Source organism: Tenrec ecaudatus, chromosome 4 (assembly GCF_050624435.1).
Source record: "Tenrec ecaudatus isolate mTenEca1 chromosome 4, mTenEca1.hap1, whole genome shotgun sequence".
Lineage (NCBI taxonomy): Eukaryota > Metazoa > Chordata > Mammalia > Afrosoricida > Tenrecidae > Tenrec > Tenrec ecaudatus.
The window spans coordinates 112187733-112213726 of record NC_134533.1 but is presented as its reverse complement, the minus strand read 5'-3'; the positions used below and the strand labels follow the sequence as shown (position 1 = coordinate 112213726).

Genomic DNA, 25994 nt, shown 5'->3' with positions numbered 1-25994 from the left:
TAAATGTCCACAAGGGTCCTCCCAGCCTATTCCAGAATCCCTGTCACCCTGACAACCCACATCTGCAGGCAGGTGGAAGGCCCCAAATGGCGAGTGCCGGCCTGAAACTGTGGCAGAAGGAGCGACCGAAATCACTAGGGCACTTACCGTAACTCCTCCTCTGGGCTGTTCCTCAACCCCCCAAAATAAATTTTAAAAACCCAAGCCAGTGAATAAGCCAGCCCCTCTTGTTAGTTAGGGCGGCAGGCATGATTTGAATAGGATCTGAAGTAAATAAAAGGAGGGAAGGGGGTACTGACATGAATCTTTCAATAAAGAATTCCCCTCTGCTTAAAAACCTGAGCTTGCCCCCACCCCCATCTATGTAGGCTTTCACAGATCCGGTTTGGGAAATGTTCAAATTAGCACAACCTGGCCTTAAATACCGTGCAAAACACATAGTAAGCATTCTGCTTTCATTTATGCCATCAATGGTTTCAGTGGGGATGACTCATCCGTCCTCTGACACTCTGTTCTAAAATGGTTTAGTATAAACAAGGCAGTGATGAGGAGAGAAGGGGACAGACACCAAGTGTCAGAGGGCTGGTCTGCTGCAGTCAGGGGTCCCACGGGCCATCCTTAGGGGACTGGGGCTTGGCGGCGGCTGAGTGATGGCTCACCTGGAGAGGAAAGGCTAGCGTCCCTCCCTCCACTGCTCAACATGAAGGATAGAGATGAACATTGTGCTGGGTACACGCCAAGATCAAGGCCAGCGGTTTCACATACGGGTTCCCTTAGGCCTCCCAGACCATCTGAGAGGTCGGCTGGGATCCCGACTCAGGCCATCAGGCTCTTCAGATGCATTGGTCAAAACCCAATCTGTCCTTTCTGGCCCCAGGCCACATCTGCTAATGACAAGTCACGTTTGGAGCTAACTCACAGGAACTCAAAGCACAAATGCAGAAACCTGGCAGCAGTGAGAGGTCTGCCCCAGGCCTGCACCATCTGAAACAGCAGTGGGATTCCAGCTACAATCGCTGGACATCACAAGCCCCCCTGGTCTGGTGCAGAGAGTCCTGGTGGCACAGTGGTTGTGCACAAGGCTGCGAACCTCTAGTTCAGCTGTTCAAAACCACCAGCAACTCCAATGGAGAAAGATGAGGCTTTGTACTCCCATAAAGAAGAGCAGTCTCAGAAACCCACTGGGCAGTTTTATCTTGCCTCATAGGGTCCCCATGAGTCTGAACTGACTCAATGGCAGAGAGTTTGATTCAACTGCAGCACATCCTCATTCACCCCTCAATAAGTGAGGAGCCGGCATACACGCCTTCCTGAATCTGCCTCCGGCATCAGAGTCAGTGGCAGGGCTAACTATTCACTATATGTCCCCCAGTTTTGTGCCTGAATTACTGGGGGCCGTTTCCAAACCCAGCTCTCCCTAAGGCACAAGGCAAAAGTATCAACAACAATAATACATGATGCAAATTAAACATTCCGAAGAAAGAACTCTAAACTGCTCATGGCTGCATCTCCCACGTAAGGGACTGGTGGATAGACAGACACCTCAGAACAGCAGCAGCTCTTTGTGTGGGGCACTGTCGCTATTCACCGACTGTTTTAACCTAAGGACTGCTGGCATGGGATATCAGGTCAAAAAAATAAAACACACAGTTTTTCACCAACTCCTTTCACAGCTTCTCCCCTGGACCCAAAATAATCAGGCTTCTAATGGCCTGACTCTAAGGGGCCCTGGCAGCATAATTTGGTTACCCGTTGGGTAGCTAATGGCAAGGTCAGCAGTTTGAAACCAGCAGTGGGGGGAAACACAGCTTTCTACTCCCGTGAAGAGTCGGGCTCTGAGGAACTCACAAGGGGCAGTTCTCACCTGTCCCAGAGGATCGCTATGAGCCAACATCAACTTGACCACAGAGAGAGAAGGCCCTCGCTCGGGACTTTCACAGGGTCTCTGCCTCTTGCACATTTTGGATCCTATTACCACCTACAAGGCATGAGCCTCCTCTTTTCCACATGAATGAAGGAAATAGGGGCCCAGAGAGGCCGAGCAAGCAGCAAGCCCGCGCACCCCAGAATGAAACACTGTGTGGTCCCGATCCAGCCTGGCTTCCCTGGGGAATGCGATCTCTCTCTGTGACGGCTAAGGGTCCCACGCTGGGCTGGGGGAGCACACAGGCCTGGGTTCCCAGTGTGAATTAAGTGTGGAAGCTCTGCTGAACCCGTCCCCATCATCGCAACGCACCAGCCTCAGCTGATAGATGGGGGGGGGGGAAGAAGAGGCTGTGCGTGAGGTACACTGACGCACTGACCAGCCAGGAATCTCCCACAGGGAAGGCATTCTACCAAGGCCTCCTGGGCCAACCAAAGGCACACAGTTCATGCTGGAGCCTTGAGGCCTGGCTCTGAAGCTGTGTGCTTCCAAGGATCTCACACTGTGAGCCATGGAAAGCATCGCCCAGCACCTCCCGAGAAGTTCCTTTCTTGAGTGAGGAGCCATGCCCCACCTTGGCCCTCAATTCCTGGGCTGCATTGCTCTATCGTCAGCATCTCCTGGGCCTGGGCCTGCTCTGCTTCAAGTCCTGGTGAGGCTGTCCCAGAAGATGCCCGCTGCCTGACACAGCACCGTCCACGGTCTGCAGACATGGCAAGGACAGTGATCAGCTGGGTGCCTGACTTTAGCAGCCAGCCCAGACCCTCCTGTCGGGTGGCGGCACAGCGCAGGGACTAGTCTATTGAGTCAAAGGTTGCCTTTTCTGCCAAGTCTCTTCCAGAACACGGTGCTCCGCTTGAAGAAGCAACATCATCAGGGCATTGTAGGGAGAAGCCCACTTCTGGAAGATTCCCAATGTGCAGACTCCCAGGAAACATGACTTACTTACTGACCAACTTACTGGCTTAGAGGGCTGGAGGCGGGTTCACAGAGAATGGAACTACAGCCGCAACGATCACCAGCATCCTTTCCCCTCCTGTGCCAACGGTTCGCAGAGAACTGTCCACGTGTAGGAGGGGACCAGTAGGTGCGGGCAAGTGGCTGGTTAACTATTTACAAGATGCCAGATATCTCCCATCAGGTGCCTCACCCTCCACGCTCTGAAAGCGGATCCTCTCTCCCCACCAAGCCCCTCCTCCCCGACACACCATCCTTCACCCTGACCCCGCCCCCCACATGCACACACACCCCACAGTTTATCTTTGCATATTAGAAAAGCTGGCATTTATCAAGTAATCTACTCCTTGTAGATTGTTAAACAGACCACAGGGGTTATCAGGGGGTCTGATAGAGGAAGATAAACAGCAGCCTCTTATGCAAATAGCACCAAGAATGTGGTGCAGGGCAGGGGACAAAAGCGGGATTTAGGGGAAGATTCCCCACAAGCCTCCTCCACTCCAACTCTGGAGAGTCCCGGGAACCTGGCAAAGAGCCTCGGGGTGGGTCTACCCTCCAACCCCCCTCCCCACACCATTTCATTTCTTGATTTTGCATGTTTGCAGGAAGAGTCCCTGGGTTCACACCGTGGGCTGCTAATCCAAGGGCTGGGGGTTCGAGGGTGCACATGGGCAGCTCGGAAGATCTGCTTCTGAACACTTAGCCACTGAAACCCACGGACAAGAGTTCTCTTCTGCTGACACACGTGGGGCCACCACCAGTTGGAAAGGCCGCAGTGGCACCTGGCTGCCCGGTTTCCCACTGGGGGGATGGGGTGGAAGGGGCAGGGCAGCATGTGTCTGCAGGCCTGAACGGCTTCCTGGTGAAGAGGGGCACTGCCACCATCCTGTCCCTTCGGGTGTAAGGCTACAGGCTACATGCCCTTCCCTTAGGTTTCTGAGGTGCACGGCTAAGTGTGAGGGAGAGAGGTGAGCACCAAGCTTGGGAGTGGGGCAATCGGGGAAACGTGTCCCAGGAAACCCAGAGTGGCTGTGAGATGCAATCCATGTGGTCGGGAGATGAAGCCCACTGATGCTTACTGTGCGTCTGCCTTTGCACGCAGCGACCCGAGTCTAAGGCCCAAGCCCGCGCCTTATGGTGTGACAGCCTAAGTCTGAGCCCTGTGGTATGATGGGCAAACTCATGGGGACCACGGAATGGTGAGAGGCCGGAGAGACAAAAAGTGCCATCTGCAGAGGGAAAGAGCGGACGCCTGTCACCCCAGGCTGTCAGCTGAGGAGTGGGAGCCTGGGAGCCAATGACAGGACCCAGGGCTGCTGAGAACGAAAGACTGAATGGAATCGGCTAATTTACACAGGAAGTAAGCACTTACCAGACCCTTCATCCCAACACACAAGACCCTCTGCCATAGCTGGAAGCAATTACGCCCAGTTAACATGATCTGCTTGCCACTAAAATTAACTGCAAACAGAAAGATTTTTCACTTTTGCAAGGGGAGATGCAAAGGTTTGGCCTACCCACCCCCCAACCCTGCTCTCCCACCCCCACCCATTGCATCTGGCTGCTAGGGAGTATTGAGCAGTTACTTAGCTCAAAAAAAAAAAACCCACTCTTAGAGCTGTCAGGACACACACACAAAGTAGAAGCATGGATAATGACCATGGGGAAGAGGCAGGAGGGAGGGGGTAGTGAAAGCGGGCTGTGCTTGGAATTGAGGACAGGGGTCAGGGGCATGGGCCCTCGGTGGGTCCTGGATCCGCACCCTCACAGGTTTTCCTCGCAAGCCACGCGTAGTGCAGTGAGTTCCTGGAACCCCTCCACCTGGCTGCAGCTCCGCATTGTGTCCTCGACCATCTTCAGCCAGAAGGGCGGGGGCAGGGGGACGCAGGGAGGAAGGCTCACAAATCTGAAGGGATCCTTAATTTAGGGGACAACTGTCACAATGTGACTTTCCTGTGGAATGTTCCAGATTCCCAACCCATCTCTACACACGCCTGCAAAGCAGCTTTCACCTGCTCTGAAGGGGGGCGGGGGAGCAAAGCTCCCACACGGGGTGGGGGGCGAGGAATGAAGAGGAAGTGAGAGTCTATCTCCCTTGGGTATGTGTGCCCATGAATAGGTCAATGCCCTACTCTTCAAAGCCCCAAGTCTCCAAGATTCCAACTGACTGCCCAGTCTCCTCCATGCTCTCTGCACCCAGGCCGACCACAGGATCCCAGTGCATTTTCATTTTCCCTTAGCTGCTGTCCGCCACGCCATGCAAACCAAGGCAGACAGGTCACACTTCCGAAGGGCCACCCTGATTTCATTGGGGACCCGAGGAGCTTGTATTTGGAAGGGAATTTGGGAAACCACGCTTCAATTCTTCAGGCGCCTCTCCCCCTCACCGCCCCATCTTGTCCAGGGTGAGACCTGCTTTAAAACGGTGACAGCACACAAGCAACTCATCCATTTGCCAGACAATCACAAAATAGCTATTTCCCCAAGAGTCAGGCAAAAGCTTTCCTCCAGGCTTAGGTCAGATGCCCCTGTTCTCTGCCCAAAATCACACTTAGAAACTTTTCCCACAGAGACAACGGACAGCCTGAGCAGCCTTCCTTTCGACTCCATGCTGGGCTGGGCTAAGGGAGGGAACAGCACCAGCAAAAAGGGTCTCCCTGTGCTCAAAGTGCTGTTCCTGCGTAGCACACGCACCGCCCGCATCATCGGCTCCGCAAGGACAGGACGACTCCCTGAAGCAGGTATTACTGATCGCACCTCACGTGCAAGGACACAGAGCGGTGGGGTGCCTCCCACCACCACGGAGCTTCTGAGGGGCAGGGGTGAATTCAAAGCCAGATCCGACTCCAGACACAGCGCTTCCCACAACCCCACCACCAAGGGCGACCACAATGCATGGAGAGAGAAATAAATGCACGGAGACATCTCACTTCCCAGAGACAACTGCTGTTGAGTCTGTTGGGGATGGGGTTGGGGGAGGGTCTCTGTTTCCCCTGTTCCCCGCACACCTACACACACACACACACACACACACACACACACACACAGTCCAACACGGCAAGACCATCCAGGCAGGGAAATGGTTAAGTCCCCCTCACGGGATAAATCAAAAGTTCAAGGCTGCAACATACCACAATGATTCCCTCTTTCCGTATGACAAGAACCAGAGAGGGGGCTGAAATCCCAAGCATCCTGCGAGGGGTCTCTCCGGCCCGCACGGGTTACGCAGCCAGGGTCAGGGCCGAGGACCTTTAGCAGCAACATTCATTTCCTGAACAGGACAAGTTCTCCTGACCATAAAGCTAATAGGTACTTCCTCGCACAGCGAGCTCCGGCTGACAGGCTACTTGTCACTGGCCATGCAGGAGGGGACCGCTGGTTCCCATTAGTGGGCTATGATGCCAGGTGCTACTAATAAGGTGCGTGGGCAAGAAACAAGAGCCCGCTAAGTTGCCTCTCCAACTCTGGAAGTAATCAAGCCCGGGCTTCGGGGCTGGGGAGGGACTTTCCTTCGGGGAGGGGGAGGGGTTAACCACTGCAGACCCTGGGCCGCACCTAACCTGCTGCACAGCTTAAATAAATACATTCCCAACAATCCCCCTGCATTTCCTCCAGCTACCATAAATGACACCGCCCCACCAAATTAGCACGCGCAAGGCTTCCCCCAGCCCTCCAGGCCTGATGGCTCACCCTGAGGGTCACCGTGGCCCGGGCACATCTGCTGCTCACTATGCGGGCCAGAGCCATGCCAAGGAGACTAATGGCATTAAGATGGAAACTCCGCTAATCCACTTAGGGACCATCACCAGGCTAGGGTGGTAGGGGCCCCCAGCCCTAGGTCTCTAGGTCTAGATCTTGCCTGGTTGGGGTCACAAAAGGAAGGGATAATAGGGAGCTGGTACCCAGCATGGCCCTGCTGGGAGCTTTATCGGTTACCTTAAGTTCCTATCAGCTAAATGGACACGTTTATATTAACCACACTGAGAGGCAGGGGCTAGCCTCCTTCCACAGAAGAGAAAGCTGGCCACTGAGAGAGGTTCCAGTTATTGGTCCAACTGATTTCCATGTTTGTGTCCATGCCTGGTCTCAGCGTGCACAGTAGTCCTGGTCCGTGGTTGCTAGGATGCTGAACAACTTCCAGCAGAGTCTCTAACCAGGAGTAGGGAATCTTATTTTTCTGCCACTGGCTATTTCGATATTTATTACATTATTCTCCAGCCAGACAAAATTATCAACTCAAAAACTAACCTGTCATATCTGGTCAGAGGAACCCTGGGGGCAGAGTGGTTGTGCACTGGGCTATGATCCGAAAGATCCACAGTTCAAAACCACCAGCTGATCCTCGGCAAAGAGATGAGGCTTTCTACCCCCGTCAACAGTTACAGTCTCTGAAACTCACGGGGCCAGTCCTACCCTGTCCTACAGGGTTACTATGAGTCGGCATTGACTCGATGGCAGTGAATGCGGGGAGGTTTGGGTTTATAGTAGGTCAAACGTAACTCATTCCTAGTACGATGGCTTGACCTGCTTTGATGGGGTGTGTGACGTTAGCTGGTATTGACGGTTTCTCTGGCCTTGGATGGCAGACAGGACATTCCCCATCCCTGCTCTAGACTAAGACAACAGGAAGTAAGGGATGGGGAATCTACTTCCCCAAACCAGCCAGTAAAAGCCCAGGGGATCACAAGAGAACGGTCTAATCTGCAACCTATCACGGAGGTGGCACCGGACCAGGTGGTTTACTCTTTGGGTATAAGGTCACCACAAGTGGAAGACCAACTCTCCAGCCGCCGCCAACACCGCCGATAACACATGCCCTCACTTACTATTTCTGGGACAGTACGACCCACCACTACCAGCGAGCCCCAGCATTTTCCCTTTTCAACATTTCCGTGACCGGCTTTCTCATCGCTTCCGTCACTCACGCCGCCCCGTTTCCGGAAGTTCTTTCTCACATCTAACTTGGGTGCCGCTGCTGCAAAGCTAAACACAATCTGTTCACGGGCCCAGGAAAAGTGGGGCTTGAGGACAAGGCCGAAAGCAAGAACCGCATGTAGGATTCGGCAGGTTTGGGCAGGATCAAGGCAAAGTTTCTACGCCTCTCAATCTCCCTCCTCAGGGCTGCAGAGATGAGCCTCTAAAGGGCAAAACCAGCCAGCATCCTTCCTAGATGGAGCCAGCGTAAGGCCAGAGGGGTTTCTAAGGTGAACAAGGTAGAAAGGGGAACTTCTGATCGTGCAGGCATGAAATCAACAGCAGAGAATTATTTGTGTCAGCGGGTTTCTTTGTCTCGCCCTTGTTGTGGTGGGGCTTGGGGGGAGTTGGCATAAAAGGATCACGTCCATATCAGTAGCAGCCCTTGGACCCAGACCCCTTCGTCCATCCCCGAAGACCAGAGCCTTTGGCAGCGAGTTGCACTCTCCGATCTTCCTCCGCTCCCACCACAGGAGGAAACCAAGAGGCAGCACAGGGGGCGTGAAACACGGTCCTCCTGGTCAGTAGGCTGGCAGGGCAAGCTGGCCCTCCATCACCTCCCCCAGTCCCTTCTGAGTTCATCAGGGACCTGAGACCCCAGTAAGGCTTTTACAGGAGCCCAGAAAGAACAGTGTGACATGGAGCCTGTGGGTGGGCACAAACCTCAGCACTACCATTGCCTGTTCAACCCTGGGCAAGCCAACAAACCAAGCTCTCGGTGTGTGCCAATGAATACCCCCCGTGCCCATCTCACAGGGAGTTGACAGAAATGCTAGGAATTCACTTAACACAGAACCTGGGACGTATGAAGCTCTCAAAACAGAGTTTGCAGAACCCACTCTTGGAAGCCCTCTCCCCGTCCCCCACGGGACTTCTGTCAACAGGTGGGGGCGACGTGTCTGAGCCTCACTCTGCTTCCCCCCTGGAAATCTGCAAGCCAGGCCACTCGCATGGGCAAGAGGACACTGCCTTGGTGAGCCGCCCCAGCACTTGGAACTGATGACAGTGGCGAGCTGCCCGGCTAAATTTAATCAAGGACTGCATGACTCACCAGGCCTCAGGTCAATGGGACAAAGAGTACCCTGGCCATAGTGGTACAGGAGAGCAGCTTCTCCAGAGAGGTACAGGTTCAGCCTGTGTCCAAACTGCAAGCACTCAGCTCCCCAGGCAGCAACTCCTGCGGGAAAGTAAAAGCTCCACGCTGACCTTCACTGGAGAAGAGCCCCTGGGGAAGAGCCGGCTGTGGACCAGCACAAATCCTGGCTGCCGCTGGCCAGTCCACACTTGACCCTCCATCGCTAGCCTCAACCACGTTACCTCTCCGGCGACCCATATCCACATACTCAGCACAGCAACAGGCATATACGGAGAACTGGCTTAGTGCTGCTCACACTCCACAAAAAGTTACTGCTCCCAACCTTCTAGCCGCCCCCCCCCCCCCACGGAATAGCTCCTGCTGTGATTCCCTCTGTACTGATGAAGAGACCAGGTTCAGAGAGGTGAAGTCCCGGGATGCTATGCCACACAGGTGGTTAACTGGGAAGCCAGAACTCTTAAGCCAGAATACTCTGATCCAAACGCACCGATTCGAAAGAAACTGGGTGATGGGACATCGAGTGCCTCGGTGATTTTAAAATGTATTTTCTTTTTTGCCCCCACCAAAAGAACTGGCCTGGCGTCAAGGTTTCCCTGTAGCCTGGCTGAAAGAGAATAAGAAAATGGTTGTGGTTGATGTAGGTGCCACCGACTCCGTTCCACCCCACAGCGAGCATGTGCACAGCTCAACAAACCACTGTCTGGGCCCCCACCATTCCCCCAACTGTTCCTACACTGGAGCCCCCTGTGCCAGCCCCCTGCCCGTCCATCTCAAGGGTCTGCCTCCGTTGTTGCTGCCCCTCCACTTTACCAAGCATGGTGTCCTTCTCCAGCGACTGGTCTCTCCTGACAAAGGATGTAAGACAAAGTCTGGCCATCCTAACCTCTAAGGAGCATTCTGGCCGTACTTCTTCCAAGGCACACTTGTCCTTTTAGCAGTCCATGGCACTTAGGATATTCCCCCCAGCACCGTGATTCAAATGCATTCCTCACTTACTATCCAACTCTCGAATGTCAAGTGCACCTGAATCCCCAACGTGACATCCTCGCTTTTCAATACTCTAAAGAGGCCCTTGTGCCGCAGATTCACCTAATGCAACACATCTTCAGAAAACGGTCTGTTATGAAAAAGGCAGGTCGCCTCAACAGGCAAGGTGAGTTACATTCGTACTCCATGGCTGAAACTCACCTGTTTATACTGAGGTTCCTGTACTTGTTTTGAACTCCTCAATAAAGCACACACACGATTCAAGTGATCGGAAATGTTTTCCTCCCGAGTTAGCAAGAAGTCAAAAGAACAGTGAATGGAACTTAATTTCAACAGATGAGGGAAATCGCTATTTTAAAGAATCATGACTAGTTTTCCCAGAACTAGCAGGGGGAGAGGGGTGGCGGGTGATGCAGAACGATGCAGCTTTCACCTCCCAGCCACTTACTGCCCCTCTGAGTGTGACAGCAAATGGAACTGGGACCTTTTACTCAGCTGAAAAAAAGAGGCAACTTTCCTCCACGGGAAACCAAATAAAATAGGTCCTTTTTTTTTTTTAATTTCCAGGAGTGGAAGAAAGAATATAGCACGAACAGGTCTGTGCACACCCATGTGTGCCACAGCAGTGTGAATGATAGCAAGAGGGTGGAAATCACCCACACGCCCATTGGTGGAAAACTACACAGAGAACCCTCGGTGCGCACACACAACCGAATACCACCCATCACCAAAGCAACGGCGACGGCAACGCAGAGACACCTCAGGACAGGCATGAGGGTGAAAGGTGCTATGCTGCGTGACGTTAAGCCGATCACAACAGGAAAAGGGCTGTAGGGGACCACTGTTAGTTTTATTTCATTTTTCTAAAGTTTACAAACCAAAAGAAAAACAGACTTTGCTGGTTCCCTGGGGTGGGATCAGAAAGGAGGGGAGAAGAAGTAATAGGCGAGAGGGGAGGGAAGGCAAGCAGAAGGCAATGGTGAGCAAATAAGGGGCAGGCCAAGCCATTGGGAAGCTTGATTAGTTGTCAAATGCAAAAACGGTGATCCGACCTGTAACCCTTCACCTCAAAAAACCAAAACGAAACTTACTACCATCCAGTCAATTCCCACTCTGTGGGAGACAAAATAACCTTCCTGGCTTTCCAGGGGTATAAATCTTCAGGAGAGTAAAAAGTCTCATCTGCTTCCTGAGGGATGACTGGTGAGTTTGAACTGCTGACCTTGTGGTTAGCAGCCCAACCAGGAACCACTATCCACTAGGGATCCTAAGGATCACCTAATTCATATTAGAAAGTTAAAAAATAACGCTCCAGGAGTTTAGGCTGGATCCCAAACAGCTCAGTGACTCCTGAGCAAATGAAAGGACAGGAAAGCCAACTCAGAGTAGACAGACTCAAGCCCAACAGACTCCTTACTGAGCTGGCCCTGCTGCCCACCCAGAGTCCAGAGGAGGGCCAAAGAAAGTCCAAGTCCCCAGAAGGACTTCATGAAGTGGGTGCCCAACAAGGAAAAGAAGATTGTGTTCGCCTGCGTGTTTGTGTTTTGAATAGCCTCCATTACCTAGCGACAACTCACCCAAGTACTTCGTTTAAACTAAAAATAAAAATATTATTTCACTCAGATTGAAAGGGGTCCGGCAATGCTGGCGGAGTAAGAGGTCGCACGCAGGGCTGGGCCTGAAGGCTCAGTCCCCACCGCGGGCGGGGTCCACCGGCACCAAGTCTTCTCTTCCACCTTCCTAACTCTATAACCCACAGCCTCTCCAAAAGCCGGGGAGAATTCCAAGAGCCCAAGAGGTAATGAACTTAAGTCATTCATTACCCCAAAAAGGATACTTCCTGGAAATAGAAACAGATTTAAAAAAGGATTTGGGCAAATCTGTGAATGACAGAAGAGCCCATAAATAGCTCCTCACAGAAGCTGGGATACACCTGACCTTTCCGATTGACGTCAAGGAAGATGGCCACGGCCTCCCACAGTGGTATCTCACGGATGCTGTTGGCAACCGGAGACTAGGTCAGATGGCGCCAGCCCAGAGCGGCAATGCTTATGTTCTTATATGGCCTCACACACAGCACCCAGGGACGGGCATGACAAGGTGAGATGAGCGCCTGGCTCTTTACCCAGGTGTAGCTATGTCACTGTGGGCAAGTCCCTGATTCGATCAAGCGCCCATGGTCCTCATCTATAACACAGACCCGATTATCCACAATGGAGCCCTGACCCAGCACGCTCAGGTAGGTGCTTCAGAAAGCAGCATGTGTCTGAGCTTACCAAGCTATTCTCCCACACTGACGGTGCTTGTTACACAACAGCCCCAGCGGAGCCGAGGGCAGCACGCTGTAATCAGACACATTAATATTTTTTCGCAGCAAAACATATGAATATTCAAAATCAGCGGGCTAAATATAGCCCTCCCGTCAGTCGAGAGTGGGTTTCGCCACTAAAGGGGTCTGCTGAAAACTTGCGTGAAAGCCTATTCGTTTCAAGGGCTTTTCAGACTTTGTAATCAATCTCAGATATGGGATGATGGACCTGCAGGGTCCCCTAGGGAAGGCTGAGACGGTAGGAAAGGGACATAATGGAAACTGGCAAAGGAGAAAGTACTACAGGGACAACAGACATGGTCACTGCTATGGTGGTCCTTACCGCTGTACTACAGCATACCCCTTTCCAAAATAGACCTTGGTTTGAGATCAGGAGGCAGAGTTCAGCGCCACCTCTAACCTCCCCAAGGTAGAGTAGTCTACACCAAGGTCCACAGCGATTGCTGCTCTACTGAAGACGGAACAGTTGGCAAAGGGCCAGGCTGGACTCCGGCATCTCAACCACACAGTGAATGCAAGCAAGAGCTAACTCCAAGAAGACTCGGGAGGGGTCCTGGGAGCTGGTGAGAACCATTCCTCGTGGCTCCTCGATATCCCTTCGAGAACCAGCCAGGAGTTCCTGCTCTGTCTATGCACAAGACATTCCAAGGGCTTGCTCCAGGAAACTAAAACCCCTCTCAGTTCTGCAGCACCAAATCCATGGGCATATGAAGCAAAGGCTGTAGGAGCCTAGGGGAACCAGGGGCTATAAAGGAGCACTGTGTTCACACTGCAGGCAACCTTATTGTATTTGACTCAGAATAATCAGGTGCGCCTGGCCCAGATAAGTCAAATGCAGATGGGCCTCCATACCGAACTGCTCCCCCTTTGCAGAGGAGATTGGGGTGGGGGAGGGAAAAGAGAGGCTGTGCCTGGAGTAATGTGGGTCCCACTGGAGAAGTTCTTGGGGTCCAGAGCATATTCCTCTACCTGCCTAGAAAAACATAGCTTATCTAGCAGGTCTCCTGGCCTAATTTCCTACTAGATTATTTAGATAATTAAGCCCTATTTTTATTTACTCAAATGTTGTCTCCAGTCTTTCCATCCATCCAAGGCCACATTTCTTCATCATAACAGGAGGAGCTAAGATCACCATGGTACTATTTCCTTCTACCTTCCTTCTAACTCCTGGTGGCACCAATATGTCCCCTACCCACTCCACACCACCTTGGGATAAGATCACATGGAAATGGATTGGTTTGATTTCATAACAAACTCTCCTAGCTACACCACCCCTAGCCCTGTCCCCGTCCCCTTCCCCCCCTCCCTTCCTTCACTCCTTCCTACCACTTATCCTTCCTTCCCTCCCACTTTCCTTTATTCATCTCATGCCCAAACACCACCAGTCACATGCCCCAAGAAAGGAAAATAAAACCACTGGGCAAGTAGGCTTCACCAACACGCTAACCTACTGGTCTCCTAAAAAATCCTAAAGCAAAGATAGCACTTTGGTGACTAAGGTGCGCCTGGCCAAGCCGCACTCTTGTCAATTGCCTCCTCTGCGTAAGAAAGCTGGATAACAAAGAAGTGGGACCTTTGCACTCAAAGGATGTAATCGGCGTGACCCAACTAACTGGAACATGCACAGAGTGTTGAACGGCTGTAGGGTTGGCCACATACCCAACTAGTCCTCACTTAGCAACGCTCATGCTCCGACATATCACATCTACAGCAATAGTGAAAGATCTGCAATGCTGTGCACTAACAGCATGTCTGGCAATAACACGTGCCAATGTGTAAGGCAAGAGTAATGCTGGCTACCGTGGGTATGTGTCAACCTGGCTGGGCTGTGATTCTCAATAGCGTGGTAGTTAAGTAACGACGCACTGCGGCAATTACACAAAGGTGTAGTAGACAGTTGTGGACAGTCACCCTCCGTGCAGTGACCTCATGAGACCATCCTTGTCATCTAATGCTAATGTGGGAAGAGCCGCCTGCCCTGTGAAGCCTCGCCATGTTGGTGTGTGAGGAGTGGGTATATTCTCACCACCACCAACAAAGACTTTTTTTTTTAAAGGGGAGACCCACAGAAGGATCCACATATGCAAACTGTGATGTTGGTAACTAGCAATGGAGAGACTTTCATTTGCTTACTTTGGATGCACCATCAGAAAAGACCAGTTGCTAGAAGATGAAAGCGTGGGCGGTCAGGGACCAGCAGAGAGAAGGGGGACCCCTCGGTGAGACAGACCAGCACAATCATCATGACAATGTACTCAAATGGACCAGCCATCATGGCAACACTGCAGGACCTGCGACCTGGGATCGTGGTATATTGAAGGTTTTCATGAGTTGGGGCCAACTCATCAACGACTAACAACCTCGTGGTAGCAAAGCAATCCTGTCGCCCATCCCGTCACCACGTGCATAAGCTGTCTTCATGGAGCCAATCCCCCAGTCTCCTAACAGCACAATCCCCCGCTCTGAATTCAGCAGTATCTTTTCCTGGTTGTATTGCTGTTTGCTTCCTTCCACGGGAAGCATTTGGGGGTGGGGGATGGGTGTGGGTGTGGTCAAGGAGTGAGCAGGAAACAGGCAAGTAGTCCATTCATCCTGGAGCTCTGAGAGTGAGAAAGAGGGGAGAAGAGCTCCCCGCAATGTCTAGACAGAAGGGAAGGGGTGTCTTCTGAGTAAGGCCTGGGCACACGCTGGCACAGTTGCTCCCCAATGGGGTTAGTCCGAATACTTAATGTGCCCGGCTGCTAAGGAATCAAGTCAGGTTTCAGTTCAGACCTCCGAAGGAAGGCCTGGCCAACTCCTTCTAAATGACTAGCCACTGAGGACCCCGGGGTTCTCCTTGTCACCAGCGTGCAGCAGGACCTCGAGGGTCCCAGACAGCACCCCTCCATCCTAAGCGGGTGACACAAGCGGTAACAACAGAGGGCCAAAGCGTCAACGTCCTGGTGACTATGTGCTAGTCGCAGCTCTATCTAGCGACTTCTAACATCATTCCGTTAACTCCACACCCAACCCTTTTACCAACTCCACTTTAAAGAGTGGGCAAAACAAGCTCAGACAGGCTAAACCACTATCACAAGCTCTCGCCCCTAGACACGGCCCACACCACCACCCATGCGTGCTCTTTGAAATGTGACGTGGCTGGACACCCATCTCTCCCCTAGAGGAATGGGGGTTCCCCACAGAACAGGGAGGTGGCACTCTGATAGAGGAGTGGCCATCCGGACCCAACAAGAGCCCAGGGAAAGGTGCTTTGCCATCATCCCCTCTCTCTTCACAGACCTCAGATGAAATAAATGATCCACCATCATGGAGGTGATGCTCGATCTTATCTTGTTGGGTTTGGGGAGGGGGTTTCCTCTTTAGGAAAGTCCGGACCCAAAGTGACACCACCTTTCTGTTTCTGAGTGTTGCACGCACCAAAAAGACACACCTTGCTGGCAGTTATTTTTCGCACCCACCAGGGGAAAAATGGCACGCACACCAAAAAAAAAAAAAAAAAAACCCAAACTCCCAACTGACTACGTTTTAGCTTAGCTGAACTTTCCACAGGGCCACCCCTGAGAACCAACACACACCTCAGACATCCGGAAGACTAAGGTGCACTTGACCCAAACCATGGTGTTTTCAATTGCCTTGGATACAGGCAAAAGCTGGACCACGAATGAATAAGGAAGACTAAAACAGAAATCAACCCCTTGGCATTGAGCCGCTGGTGAAGACTATTAGATATACCGTGGATTGAACCAACCAACCTGTAGACCGCATTCCGTCAGAATGCTCCTTAGAAGTGAAGACGGCGGTATTTCTGTCTTACGTACTTTGGACACACTATCGGCAGAGACTAGTCCGTGGAGTAGGTACCCTGTGCTTGATGAAGTTGAAGGTGAGCAATAAAAGAAAGAGGGAGCCCCCCCATGAGCTGGACTGACATCATGGCGACAACAGTGGGCCCCAGCACGGCCCCAACTGGGAGCTGGCAGCACTTTACAGCAACAATGACCTACAAGGCAGTGTCACCACCAGGTCCAGCTCAGGGCGATTGGCTTGACCTGCAGAGGCCCCTACCCCACAGCTGCTCACTCACCTCCCCACCTGGGCCACAGAGGATGGGGATGGAGGGAAGAGTGCTTGCCAAAGGTGGAGAATCCACCCACGACGAGCAACCAGCAGGCCAGAGGGTGTGCAGGAAAGCGTTACATTGGCTGGCAACAGAAAGCTGGCTTCTTTACGCCATGAATCCCGCCCAAGGGCTAGCCCCAGTCACCTGACAGACATATGGTGATCACAAACGAACAGGGAAAGAAAATAAAAACACATTACTGAGCCCTTCCATCGTTACTGCTTCTGGGGAGCAGGCTTAAGACACCCTGTTCTGTGGGCATGATCCTCTTCAGGATTGAATCACCCCAAGAGACAGCAAAGTTCAGGAGTTCAGTCCTGGAGTGGAGTCCAGCTCCGTCTTTTGCTCACTGGGTGGCTCTGGGGAAAAGGTACTTTATGTCTGAGTCTCAGGACTCTCTACAGCAAAGAAGCACATGTCCCGGCCTGTTATAACGGAACTGTGATTCCGTCTAAAGCGTTTCACACTGAGGCAGCTGCTCCGAGAGGGCCGTTTCGCCAGGGAGGACGCAGAAGCCTGTGCAAGCCCAAATCGGCATAGCCTCCGGTGTGGGCAGGGACGGGATGAGAGCAAGGCTCTGAGGGCTGGGAGGAGGCCAGGGCTCACAGTTCTACAATGTTCCTCCCACCCCGAAATTGGAACCAGCTCATCTCCTAAGCATGCTCATAGGAACAAAGAACTAGAAGGGAGAGGATGCAGCGAGATGATCATTCACAACGGTGGTCAGAACCTGCTACTTACACGTGGCTAGGCGGCCTCTAGTCTGCCCAATGCTCCAGCACCCGTGACCTGAACTGCAAAGAGCCGGCCTTGGTGAAGGCTGGGAGTAAGTGTATGTGTGTGGCAGCAGTGCCATGTCCAGATCCAGGCCGTGAGAGACCCTCGTCCTGAATCCCACTTCCTTCCCTCCACTCAGGGTTTAAAAGGAGTCGCCAACCAGCAGGGTTACGAAGCCCAAAGACAAAAGAGGAGACAAATCTGGTAAGAAGCAGGGTTTTTTCCACCAGGTTCCCAACCCGTGAAAGCCCTCTGGTCCCCTCAGCCCACTCTGACATGTGTGCCCCCCATCATGCGGGTTGTTTAACCAACAGCTGGGAGGGCGGGGGTTCTGAAGGGAGCTGGGGCAGGAAGGTTGGCAGTGGGTATGGGATGTGTTGCAGGGCCTACCTGTGCTGCTCCACAGCCTCATTGTCAGGAAGCTCGACCCCACACACGCTGCACTGCTCGCCCATGGCCCGGCTCTCCGACTTCATGCCCACGGCCAGCTCGCCCAGCTTGCTGAACAGCTCCCTCTGGATGAAGCCCTGGGGCAGCAGTCCCCCGTAGGTGCTGAAGTCCATGGAGACCGCCAGGGCCGGCTGCATGTGGAGGCCAGAGGCCACTGAAGACGGCATGCTCAACACTGCATCAGCCTTGTGGTTGGGCAGCACAGAGTAGATGCCCAGATGCTTCTCAGCCAGGGGCCCACCGTGCTCCAATCGGCCAGGGGGGACCTGGCCAACTTCCGCCGAGGGCAGCAGGGGCTCAGCACTTTCCTCCCGGCCGTAGTGCAGCTCCCGGGCACTAGTAATGACGCTGCTCCGGGTCGGGGTCCCGGGCCCCTCTTTGCCCCTCTCCTCGGCCTTGTCCCCTATCGCCGCCGAGATGCTGGACTCGGCTGCCCCAGGGCTGTCCTGGCTGGGTACCTCATCCACCTGCATCATCTCCGTCTTCACCTCAACCACCCCGGGGTGCCGCCCACCCCCTGCCAGCGTGGGGTCATCGGGCCCTGCGGGACGCTGAAGAGTTCCCTGCAGGAGGGACTGTCCTATGGTCATCAAACTGTCCACGGCAGCCTTGGTGGGGCTCATGGCTGAAAGGCCAAAGGAGGTGGAGCCTGAAGGACGCTGGTCCACCAGGGGCCCAGAGAGGCTCTGCCCGGCCACACTGGCATAGCCACTCTCTTCGCTGGAATGCTTGGAGATGAAGATGTTCTTGAGGTGCCGAGTCTTACGGTCCTCCTCTTCCTCGGCCCCGCCGTCTGCCATGGTGGCTTCGGTGTCATTGTCATCTGAGGCCTGGATGGTCTCCAGGATCTTCAGGCACTGTTCCTCCAGGTACTCAATCTCCAGGATCTCGGCTGCGTACAGCAGGTCGTCCAGGTCCTCTGCCTTGGCCTGCAGCGTGGCCGTGTAGGCATACTCCAGAATCTGCTGGAAGGTCTTTGGCGAGAGAAAGTCCAGTGTATAGTGCTGGCTGTTGCGGTGGAAGAGGATCTCGAACATCTTGCTGGTGCAGGCCAGCACCGTGCGGTGGGCATGGAACTCCTGGCTGTCCACCATGATGACCACATCGCACAGGGTCCCCGCCAGCCGCATCTGGTTGGCCTTGCACAGGAGTCCGGTGGGGTGGCTGGGGTTCTGCAGCTGGATCATACCCATCTTCGTCAGATCCATGGTGCTCCCGGCAGCTCAGGCATGGGGCTCCCTTCCCTTCTGGGCTCTGCGTGGCGGGACAGGGTGGGACCACCTACAGGGGCTAGAGGACAGAGGAGGAGAAGAAGATGTGAACGAGAGCACCCTGGCAAAAGAATGTGAATGATACAGCAACACCCTCCCTCCCAGACTTCAATAGCGTGGGGGAGGCGGTTTAGAAAGCTGCCTTAATTGTAAGGCCAGGCCTGATGAGATGTAAGAGGACGGATTTCACCAGTAACGAGGTCAAACTCTGCCACACCGTATGCAGAATTCTCCGCTCACCACAACGGTTACAGGTTACAGCGAGTGATGCGAAAATCACAGCGAGGTTCTAAGCGTGCTGGGTTTTCTTGAAGTCGGGGAGTGGGGGCATTCTGCACATGGCCAACTCTCATGATGGGGAGGTGCCCCCCCAACAAACACACTTATTTAAGATGAACAAGAACATAGTCCATTCTGTTAGTCGCCATCTTAAGCACTTAGCCTTGCTTCTCAAGATCCTACACAGCCAAGCTCACCTTCGAAACAAAGTTTTCCTACACCTGCCTCCCTGTAGGGGCCGCAGGGGCACAGCAGCCCTGGCCCAAAGAAACCAACGGGCAACTGGGTTCTCCTCCTTCAGACGCAGCCTTTCCACGTAAGCTGGGCCCTTCCAGACCAGACCTCTTCCCAGGACTGCACACACCTGGTAGAGCCCTGCCCCTCCTGGTAGAGCCCTGCCCCTCCTGGCCCCTTCCTAAGGCGCCCACAGGAACACACACGCACACAACCTACACTCAAGTTGGTCACTACTTTGGGTCACTCCCGCCTGTGTGGTTGTTGCGTGCTGTGAAACGGCTTCCAACTCACAACAGCTCTGTGGGAGAGAGCCAAATGCTCCCACAGGTTTCTGAGACTGGTGGTGCAGCACTGACGCGCTTGGTTGACAACTGAAAAGTCAGTGGGTCAAGCCCACTGGCTGCTCCACGGGGGAAAGATGTGACCTTTTGCTTCTCTGAGGATTCCAGCCTGGGGAATCCCCCCACCCACCCCCCACCTCAGGCAGTCTGGGTTCTCATGGTGGGTAACCATGAGCCGGGATCCACTTGGGTTGGGGGTGTTGGTCATCTTTATGGGAGGGAATCGCCAGATCTTTCCTCCTGTGGTTCCAAAGGCAGACCTCTCAGATTGCAGCAGAGCACATGAACTACTGGGGCACTGGGGCTCCTTCTTTCACCCCTAGGTGGAATGAATGTATGCAGCCCGAAAGGGGGGGGCATGCCAGTGTGAGTGGACGCATGTGAACACATTTAGGTAAGGTACTGCACGTATTCTGACACCCCAAGCACCCAGGGCCAAGAGGATCTTTAAAAAAAAAAAAAGCCAAGGAGATTGGTAGTAGAAGTAAAATCATAAGAAACAGGGACCCCTGCAGCCGGGGAACAGGAGGCCTGGTGAGGATGTGTGGGCACCTTGGGCTGCTAACCTGGAGGTCAGCAGTTTGAAACCACCAGCCACTCCATGGGAGAATGATGAGGTAGTGTACCCCCATAAAGAGTTAAGACACACGGTTTTACAGTTCCACCCAGATGTATAGGGAAGCCATGAGTCAGAATTGCCTGGTTGGCAGTGAGTTTGGCTGGATAATAGCAAGGGTGCATCTGCTGGGTCCGCCAACTGCTGGTGTGGCCCGTGGGCTCCAGGGAGTGGGCAAGTCCTGGTGCTGTGGACTTTAATGGAGGCACCACTGGTGAGACGGGGCACCTGGGACCACTCCACGCTGCAAGCCAGGAGGGAAGACTAGGCAGGGAGACAAAGGGCTCTGCAGACGCACCGCTCAGGAGCAGGGCTGGGGGCTCCAGACCCTTCGGAAGACCGCACAGGCACCCCGGACTCTGCCGTGGCCCGGCCACGGTTGCAGTAAAAGAGCCCAGGGTGTCTACATGCTCTGCTAGCGCTGTTAACCTCTGCCCCCAAAGAGTCCTCTGGGCTCCGAGGCCGCAAAGCTGACCTAGAAAGGGTTAACGGGCGGCTGGTCACGACACTTTGGCTGCCGACTTGGGGTGGGAACTGAGGCCCTGACGGGGCAATCCACCATAAGTCTGCGCCCAGCTACCCCTTGGCTTTCCGCAGACGGGGATTTCAGAGAATTAAGAAGGCGCAGCCTAAAGAATGGAAGCGTGGTTTCCCAAATTCCCTTCCAAATGCAAGCCCCTCGGGTCCCCAGTGAAATCAGGGTGGGCCTGGGTCAGGCGTCACCCTCACCCACCGCCAGGCGCCCGCGATCGGCTGGCGCGGGCTGCAGCACCTAGCCGGGCGGCGCGGGCACAGCCAGCCGCTCACCCACTAAAGTCGGGGGATCGACCTGGCTTCCCCCGCCCCATACACCGTTCCCAGCGACCCCACGGCGACTTGGAGGACTTCACCAAACTTGGGGATTCAACTTTTCCTGGAGAGCCAGACAGCAGAAAGAAAGAAGCGGGAGCGAGGGAGAAGGAAAAGCGAAAGAGACGGGGCCGAAAGGCGAGATTCCGGGCGGGCTGGCCGGCCCGCGGCTGCGAAAGCGGCCGAAGCAGCAGACCCGCCCCGTGGCGACAGGAAAGCACAAAAGCCCCGCAGCGAGTTGTGGGAAGAAAGCAGAGAAGGGGTCTGCGGGCCCTCCCTCTACGACCCCGGGCCGTGACCCCTGGGGAGCGATAGGCCGGCTCCCCGGGCTCCGGTTGGCGGCCGCCAGCTGCCCGCATGCACCGCGCCCGAGCGTCCCGGGGAGCGAGGCGGTGCGGTGCGGAGTGCGTCCGTGCGCTCCAGTGGGTCCGCGGGCAGTGAGACCGTGCGCCTTCGGGGCGCAGGAGTCTCCGGGTGTGTGCCTGCCTGCGAGAGAGGGAGCGTCCGCGGGTGTGCGAGCGAGCCGCGCAAAGAAGGCATCCCGAACGCATCAGGTGCCGAGCCGGGCGTGCACCGAGCGCAGCCAGGAGCGCACGGCGAGCTCCGGGAGGACCCGGCATCCTGGAGACCCTACGGAGCTCCGGCATGGCCTCCCCTCCAAAAATTGGGCCATTGGAGTCCAATCGAGGGCAAAAAAAAAATGAAGAACTCTCAACGCCTTTTCAAAAAGAAACAAAACCCAAGCGCGCCCCAGTCCTGGTCTCTCCCGCACCCAGATCCAATCCTCGGGTCCTTGGATCCCAGCCTCCCTGTCGGCCGGCGAATAAACACACAAATCAACCACCAGCCGATCCCGCGCCCGAGCACCGGTCCGCATACGTATGAGCACCCTCCGGCTCTCGGCTCCACCGCCGGCCCCTGGCAATACAAGGCCGCCCAATCCCGGACCCTGCGTCCCGTCCTCAGCCCGACCCCCACCCCACCCCGCAGCCCGCGAGCCCCCACCTCTCACCCTGACCATGCCCTGGAGCAGAGCGGCTGGGGGTGCAGCTGCGCCCAAGCTGACAGCCAGGACTCCCCCTTCCAGCCGACCCCAGCCGGCGGCGGCAGCAGCGGCGACTGCAGCCGCAGGAGAGGGGCGAGCCGAATCCAAGGAGGCACGCGCCCGGTCCGAGCGGCCGAAGCGAGCGCGCCCCCTCAGACCTCTCCGGCCCCCGTGCGCCGTGGCGCGCGGCACGGCGGGGCGGGGCGCCCCTCCCCGGCCCCCCACTCACCGCTGCCGAGTCGGGCGCTGTGCGGTGGGCGTGCGTGCCAGAGAGGGGTGTGCGCCGTGTCAGGGAGGGGTGTTGCTGGGGAACTGTTGCTCTCGGAATCGCGGCGGCGGCGGCGGCGGCGGCGCCCGGCAGTTCGCAGTACCCGCTCTCCTCGCCCTCAACTCCTCTCTGCTGTGGGGTTAGCAAATCACCACCGGCAGCGGCGCCTCCGCCGCGTCTCACGTCAACGCCGAGCCCCCTCCCCTGCGAGGCCCCGGCGCCTCTCCATCTTTAGTGCTGGCGGCCCAGCCCGGCTCGCTGCCCACAGCGGCCCCCCTTCCCTCCCCCGGCGCAGCCCGCCCACCCCGGCCTGGCCGAGCCGGCGCGTCCCCGCCCCACCCTCCTCCCCGCCCGCCCGGCCCCGCGCTCGGCTCTGCGCGCCGGGCTTCGCCTGACATCTAGCTGCCGCCGAGCCCCGCGGCCGCCACTTGCTCTTCGAGAGCGGCGGGGCGCGTGCGGGGGAGTGTCTGGGCGCAGGATCGTCTCCACCGGGGCGGTGAGGCTGCGGGCGAGGAGCAGCCCCCCCCCTCCGACACCCCCCCCCCAGGTTTTCCATTTCCCTCTGTGATCCAGGCGCGGAGTGCAGTCGCTGGTTTACCGTGCTTGCCCCGAATCCGTGCGTGACAGCGTGTCGTTCACTTTTCCCCTGCGTCCCTTATCCCAGACAGCGGTTTTAGACGGCTATTTCCCACCCCCAAGCACATGCCTCCGCCTGCTGCTCGCCTCGAGGGGGGCACCCGGAGGGCGCAAGTCCCCGGGCTCGGAGTTTACGGTCCTTGGTGTGAGAGGATTCTCCAGGACGTATCGTCCAGGAGAGTCACCCCGTTTTAGCTACCGCCATCTCCAGCGGCTAAGGAAAAACTTTTCTCCTAGCACATGCCTTTTCTTCTAGCACATTCCTTAGGCTCTGTACTCTCCCCGCTCCTCCTCTCCCCCCCAAACCTTGAGAACTGCTTATTGCTCCATGCCAAGCCCTCAGTGGGCCAGGGGGGTCTTGGAGAAGCTCGGGGGCGCCCCAAAATCACCCCAGTCTGCAGGATAGAGTTGAGATTAATAACCCCAGAGGAAACCTGCCTTGGGAGGCAGAGAGCCCCTCCCCCTTCTCCAGGCTCAGGGTGAAGAGAGGGGGTGTGACCCAGAGGACACCCCCTGGGTGGGCGCAGACCTCCAGGAACCTTGGGAGGGGGGTGGCGGAAAAAGCGCCACAAGGGGCTTCTAGCTTGGTGTCCGGGGCCGACCCCCCCCCTCCCCCCACACACACCCTTTGTCAATGACACGTCCAATTTGCAGCAGGGCTCAGGAATCAATCACCTCCAGACGCGTGCTTCTGGCAAGGCCCCAGCCCCAGAAGCCCCAAGAACCAGAGGGCCCGACTAGAGGCAGAAATCCGCAGAGGGCCCGCGAAGGCTAGGTGGTCGCTACCTGGGAACTGGGCCTGTTCTGGGAAGCTGATAATGGGGTTGCTCTAAGGACACATCGCGCGCCAGAGCAACAAGAGTCTCCAGTCCCCTGCTGTCCCCTGCTTCTGACGCAGGGAGCACTGGCTGGGCTGGGCAGGGAGCCGCTTCCCCTCTGATAGTACTGTGTACAGCAACACCACACAGCCCAGCCCGTGGACATTCATGCCGATAAACAGCCCAGTCCCTATTTGGACATTTCCGATTTTTTCTAGCACTGGCCTGCCCGCGGTGTAAGAGGAAAGAGATCCAGTCAAGGTCTGCAAAGAGCTATAGAGCAGAAAAGCAGTGTCCCACTCTGGTTCGAACTCATCAGTTGCTCTGCAGAAAAAAAAGGTGTCATGTGACAGTTTACCATAAAGATGGCCGGCCTTGCAGACACAATGGGACACGTCCACCCTGACCTGTGTAGTCGATTCCAGGGCAGCGGGTTGGGTTGTCACACTTGCTCACTAGGGAAGCGAAGGAAAGAACCATGAAATTTGAGCTTCTAAAGCCCAGACCTGCCACTGAAGGAGGCTGCTAGGTGGTGCCCATCCACCTGCCAGCCTTCCCCATCGCAGTATCAGGAGAAGCGTACAACCTGTGGGTCTTTGTTGTTTTAAGATGCCCTTCTTTCTGCTCAGACTTACAGGGATCCTCTGGTCTATTGGACAAACCAGGCCCCGTCCTGCACCATCCTCAGGGCGCATGTGCCATGGCCACTCTGTCCCCAGGCATTGTGTGCTTCCCAACCCGAGGGGCCCTGGAGGTGCGGTGAGTAAGCGATGAGCCGATACATGAAAGGTTCTGGTCAGAACCCCCCAGCCCCCTCCTTCCCGCCCCATCCACACAGAGAAAAATGAGGCAGGCTACTTCCGTAAAAATTACAGCCGTGGAAGCCCCATGGGCCAACTTTAACCTACCTTAACGGGTCGCCATGAATTGGAATCATCCTGAGGACGGTGGGTTTGGGTTTTGGCTTTCCTGTGGGGGCTCGCTTTCCGACACTTTATCAGGCAATGGCACTGGGCGATAGACTGCCAGGCCCTTCTTTCTAACCAAAGCCTGTCCACCGGGGCTGGCCTTGCCTGTTATGAACTACCCAGAGCACAGTTTCCAGTATCGTAGCAACACCCAGGCCATCACAGCACGATGGGCTGATGAGAGAGGTGGCCCCTGGTCCTAATCTCCCACAAATCCTCAAATCTGAGAAAAAGAAACAAAGACAGAGACAGCCATGCTGGTTGGGCCCCGTGCTACTGCCACTCTGTGAAAGTCTACCTTGCTTCATAAACTATGCCCATTAAAAAGCCCAGCCCTTGTTAGGAAGTGTTAAAGAGAGATTAATGCCTGGATTTAAGAGGTGGAGAAGGTAACAAGAAGGAGGAAGGCAGGCGAGCCTGTGGGCTGGGTGCCAGCTGCAGGCTGGCGACACAACAGTTGGATAAGGTTTACTGGGCCCAGATAAAGCAGCAGCAGCTCCCCCACCAAACCTGGCACCATTTATAGCCAGAGAGCTGTCCGTGGGTTCCTGGGAAGGCTGATGAGAGTCCCCAGTTCAGAGATTTCCTATGGCAGCACCTGGAAGCAAACAGGATGGAAAATTACAAAAACAAACAAAAAAACCTCTCTCTGGTGAATGTCCAGGGATTCTATTTTCTTCCTTTCGCATTTTTTTTTTTGGAGGGTAGAGTGGGGAAGTTGGGCCATGGGTTCTGGAGGGTTATAAAAAATAAGACCTCAGTCCCTTGGGAAAGTCATGCTAGAGACCCCCAAACCCAAACCAAACTCACTGCCATTAAGTTGATGCCGACTCATAGTAACTGTAGGACAGGGTAGAAACTGCCCCTGTGAGTTTCTCAGTCTCTAACCATTTTCAAGAGTAGAAAGCCCAGTCTTCCTCCTTTGGAGCTGCAAGTAGTTTCGAACTGTTGACCAATCGGACCCAGTATGTAACCACTACGCAATTCACCTGGAGGGAATTCCACATCAGCATCTTCTTATTCCCTCATCTCCTTTACCCATATGCCTCCAC

General features: G+C 55.1%; 1 protein-coding gene across 2 annotated transcripts in view; it reads right to left on the bottom strand.

Annotated features, from left to right (window-relative positions):
* ZBTB16 (zinc finger and BTB domain containing 16) overlaps positions 1-22749 on the bottom strand; it is a 229179-nt gene extending 206430 nt beyond the window's left edge. Inside the window, exons 1-2 of one of the 2 annotated variants that reach the window (XM_075546620.1) lie at positions 22482-22749; positions 17555-18904 (exon numbers count right to left, since the gene is read on the bottom strand). In XM_075546620.1, the coding sequence (XP_075402735.1) occupies positions 17555-18822 (1268 nt within the window). In that variant the 5' untranslated portion in view covers positions 18823-18904; positions 22482-22749. Of the gene's footprint in view, positions 1-17554; positions 18905-22219; positions 22320-22481 lie in introns of those variants that run through there. The other variant, XM_075546621.1, reaches the window with a different exon arrangement.
* Positions 22750-25994: the final 3245 nt, after the last annotated feature.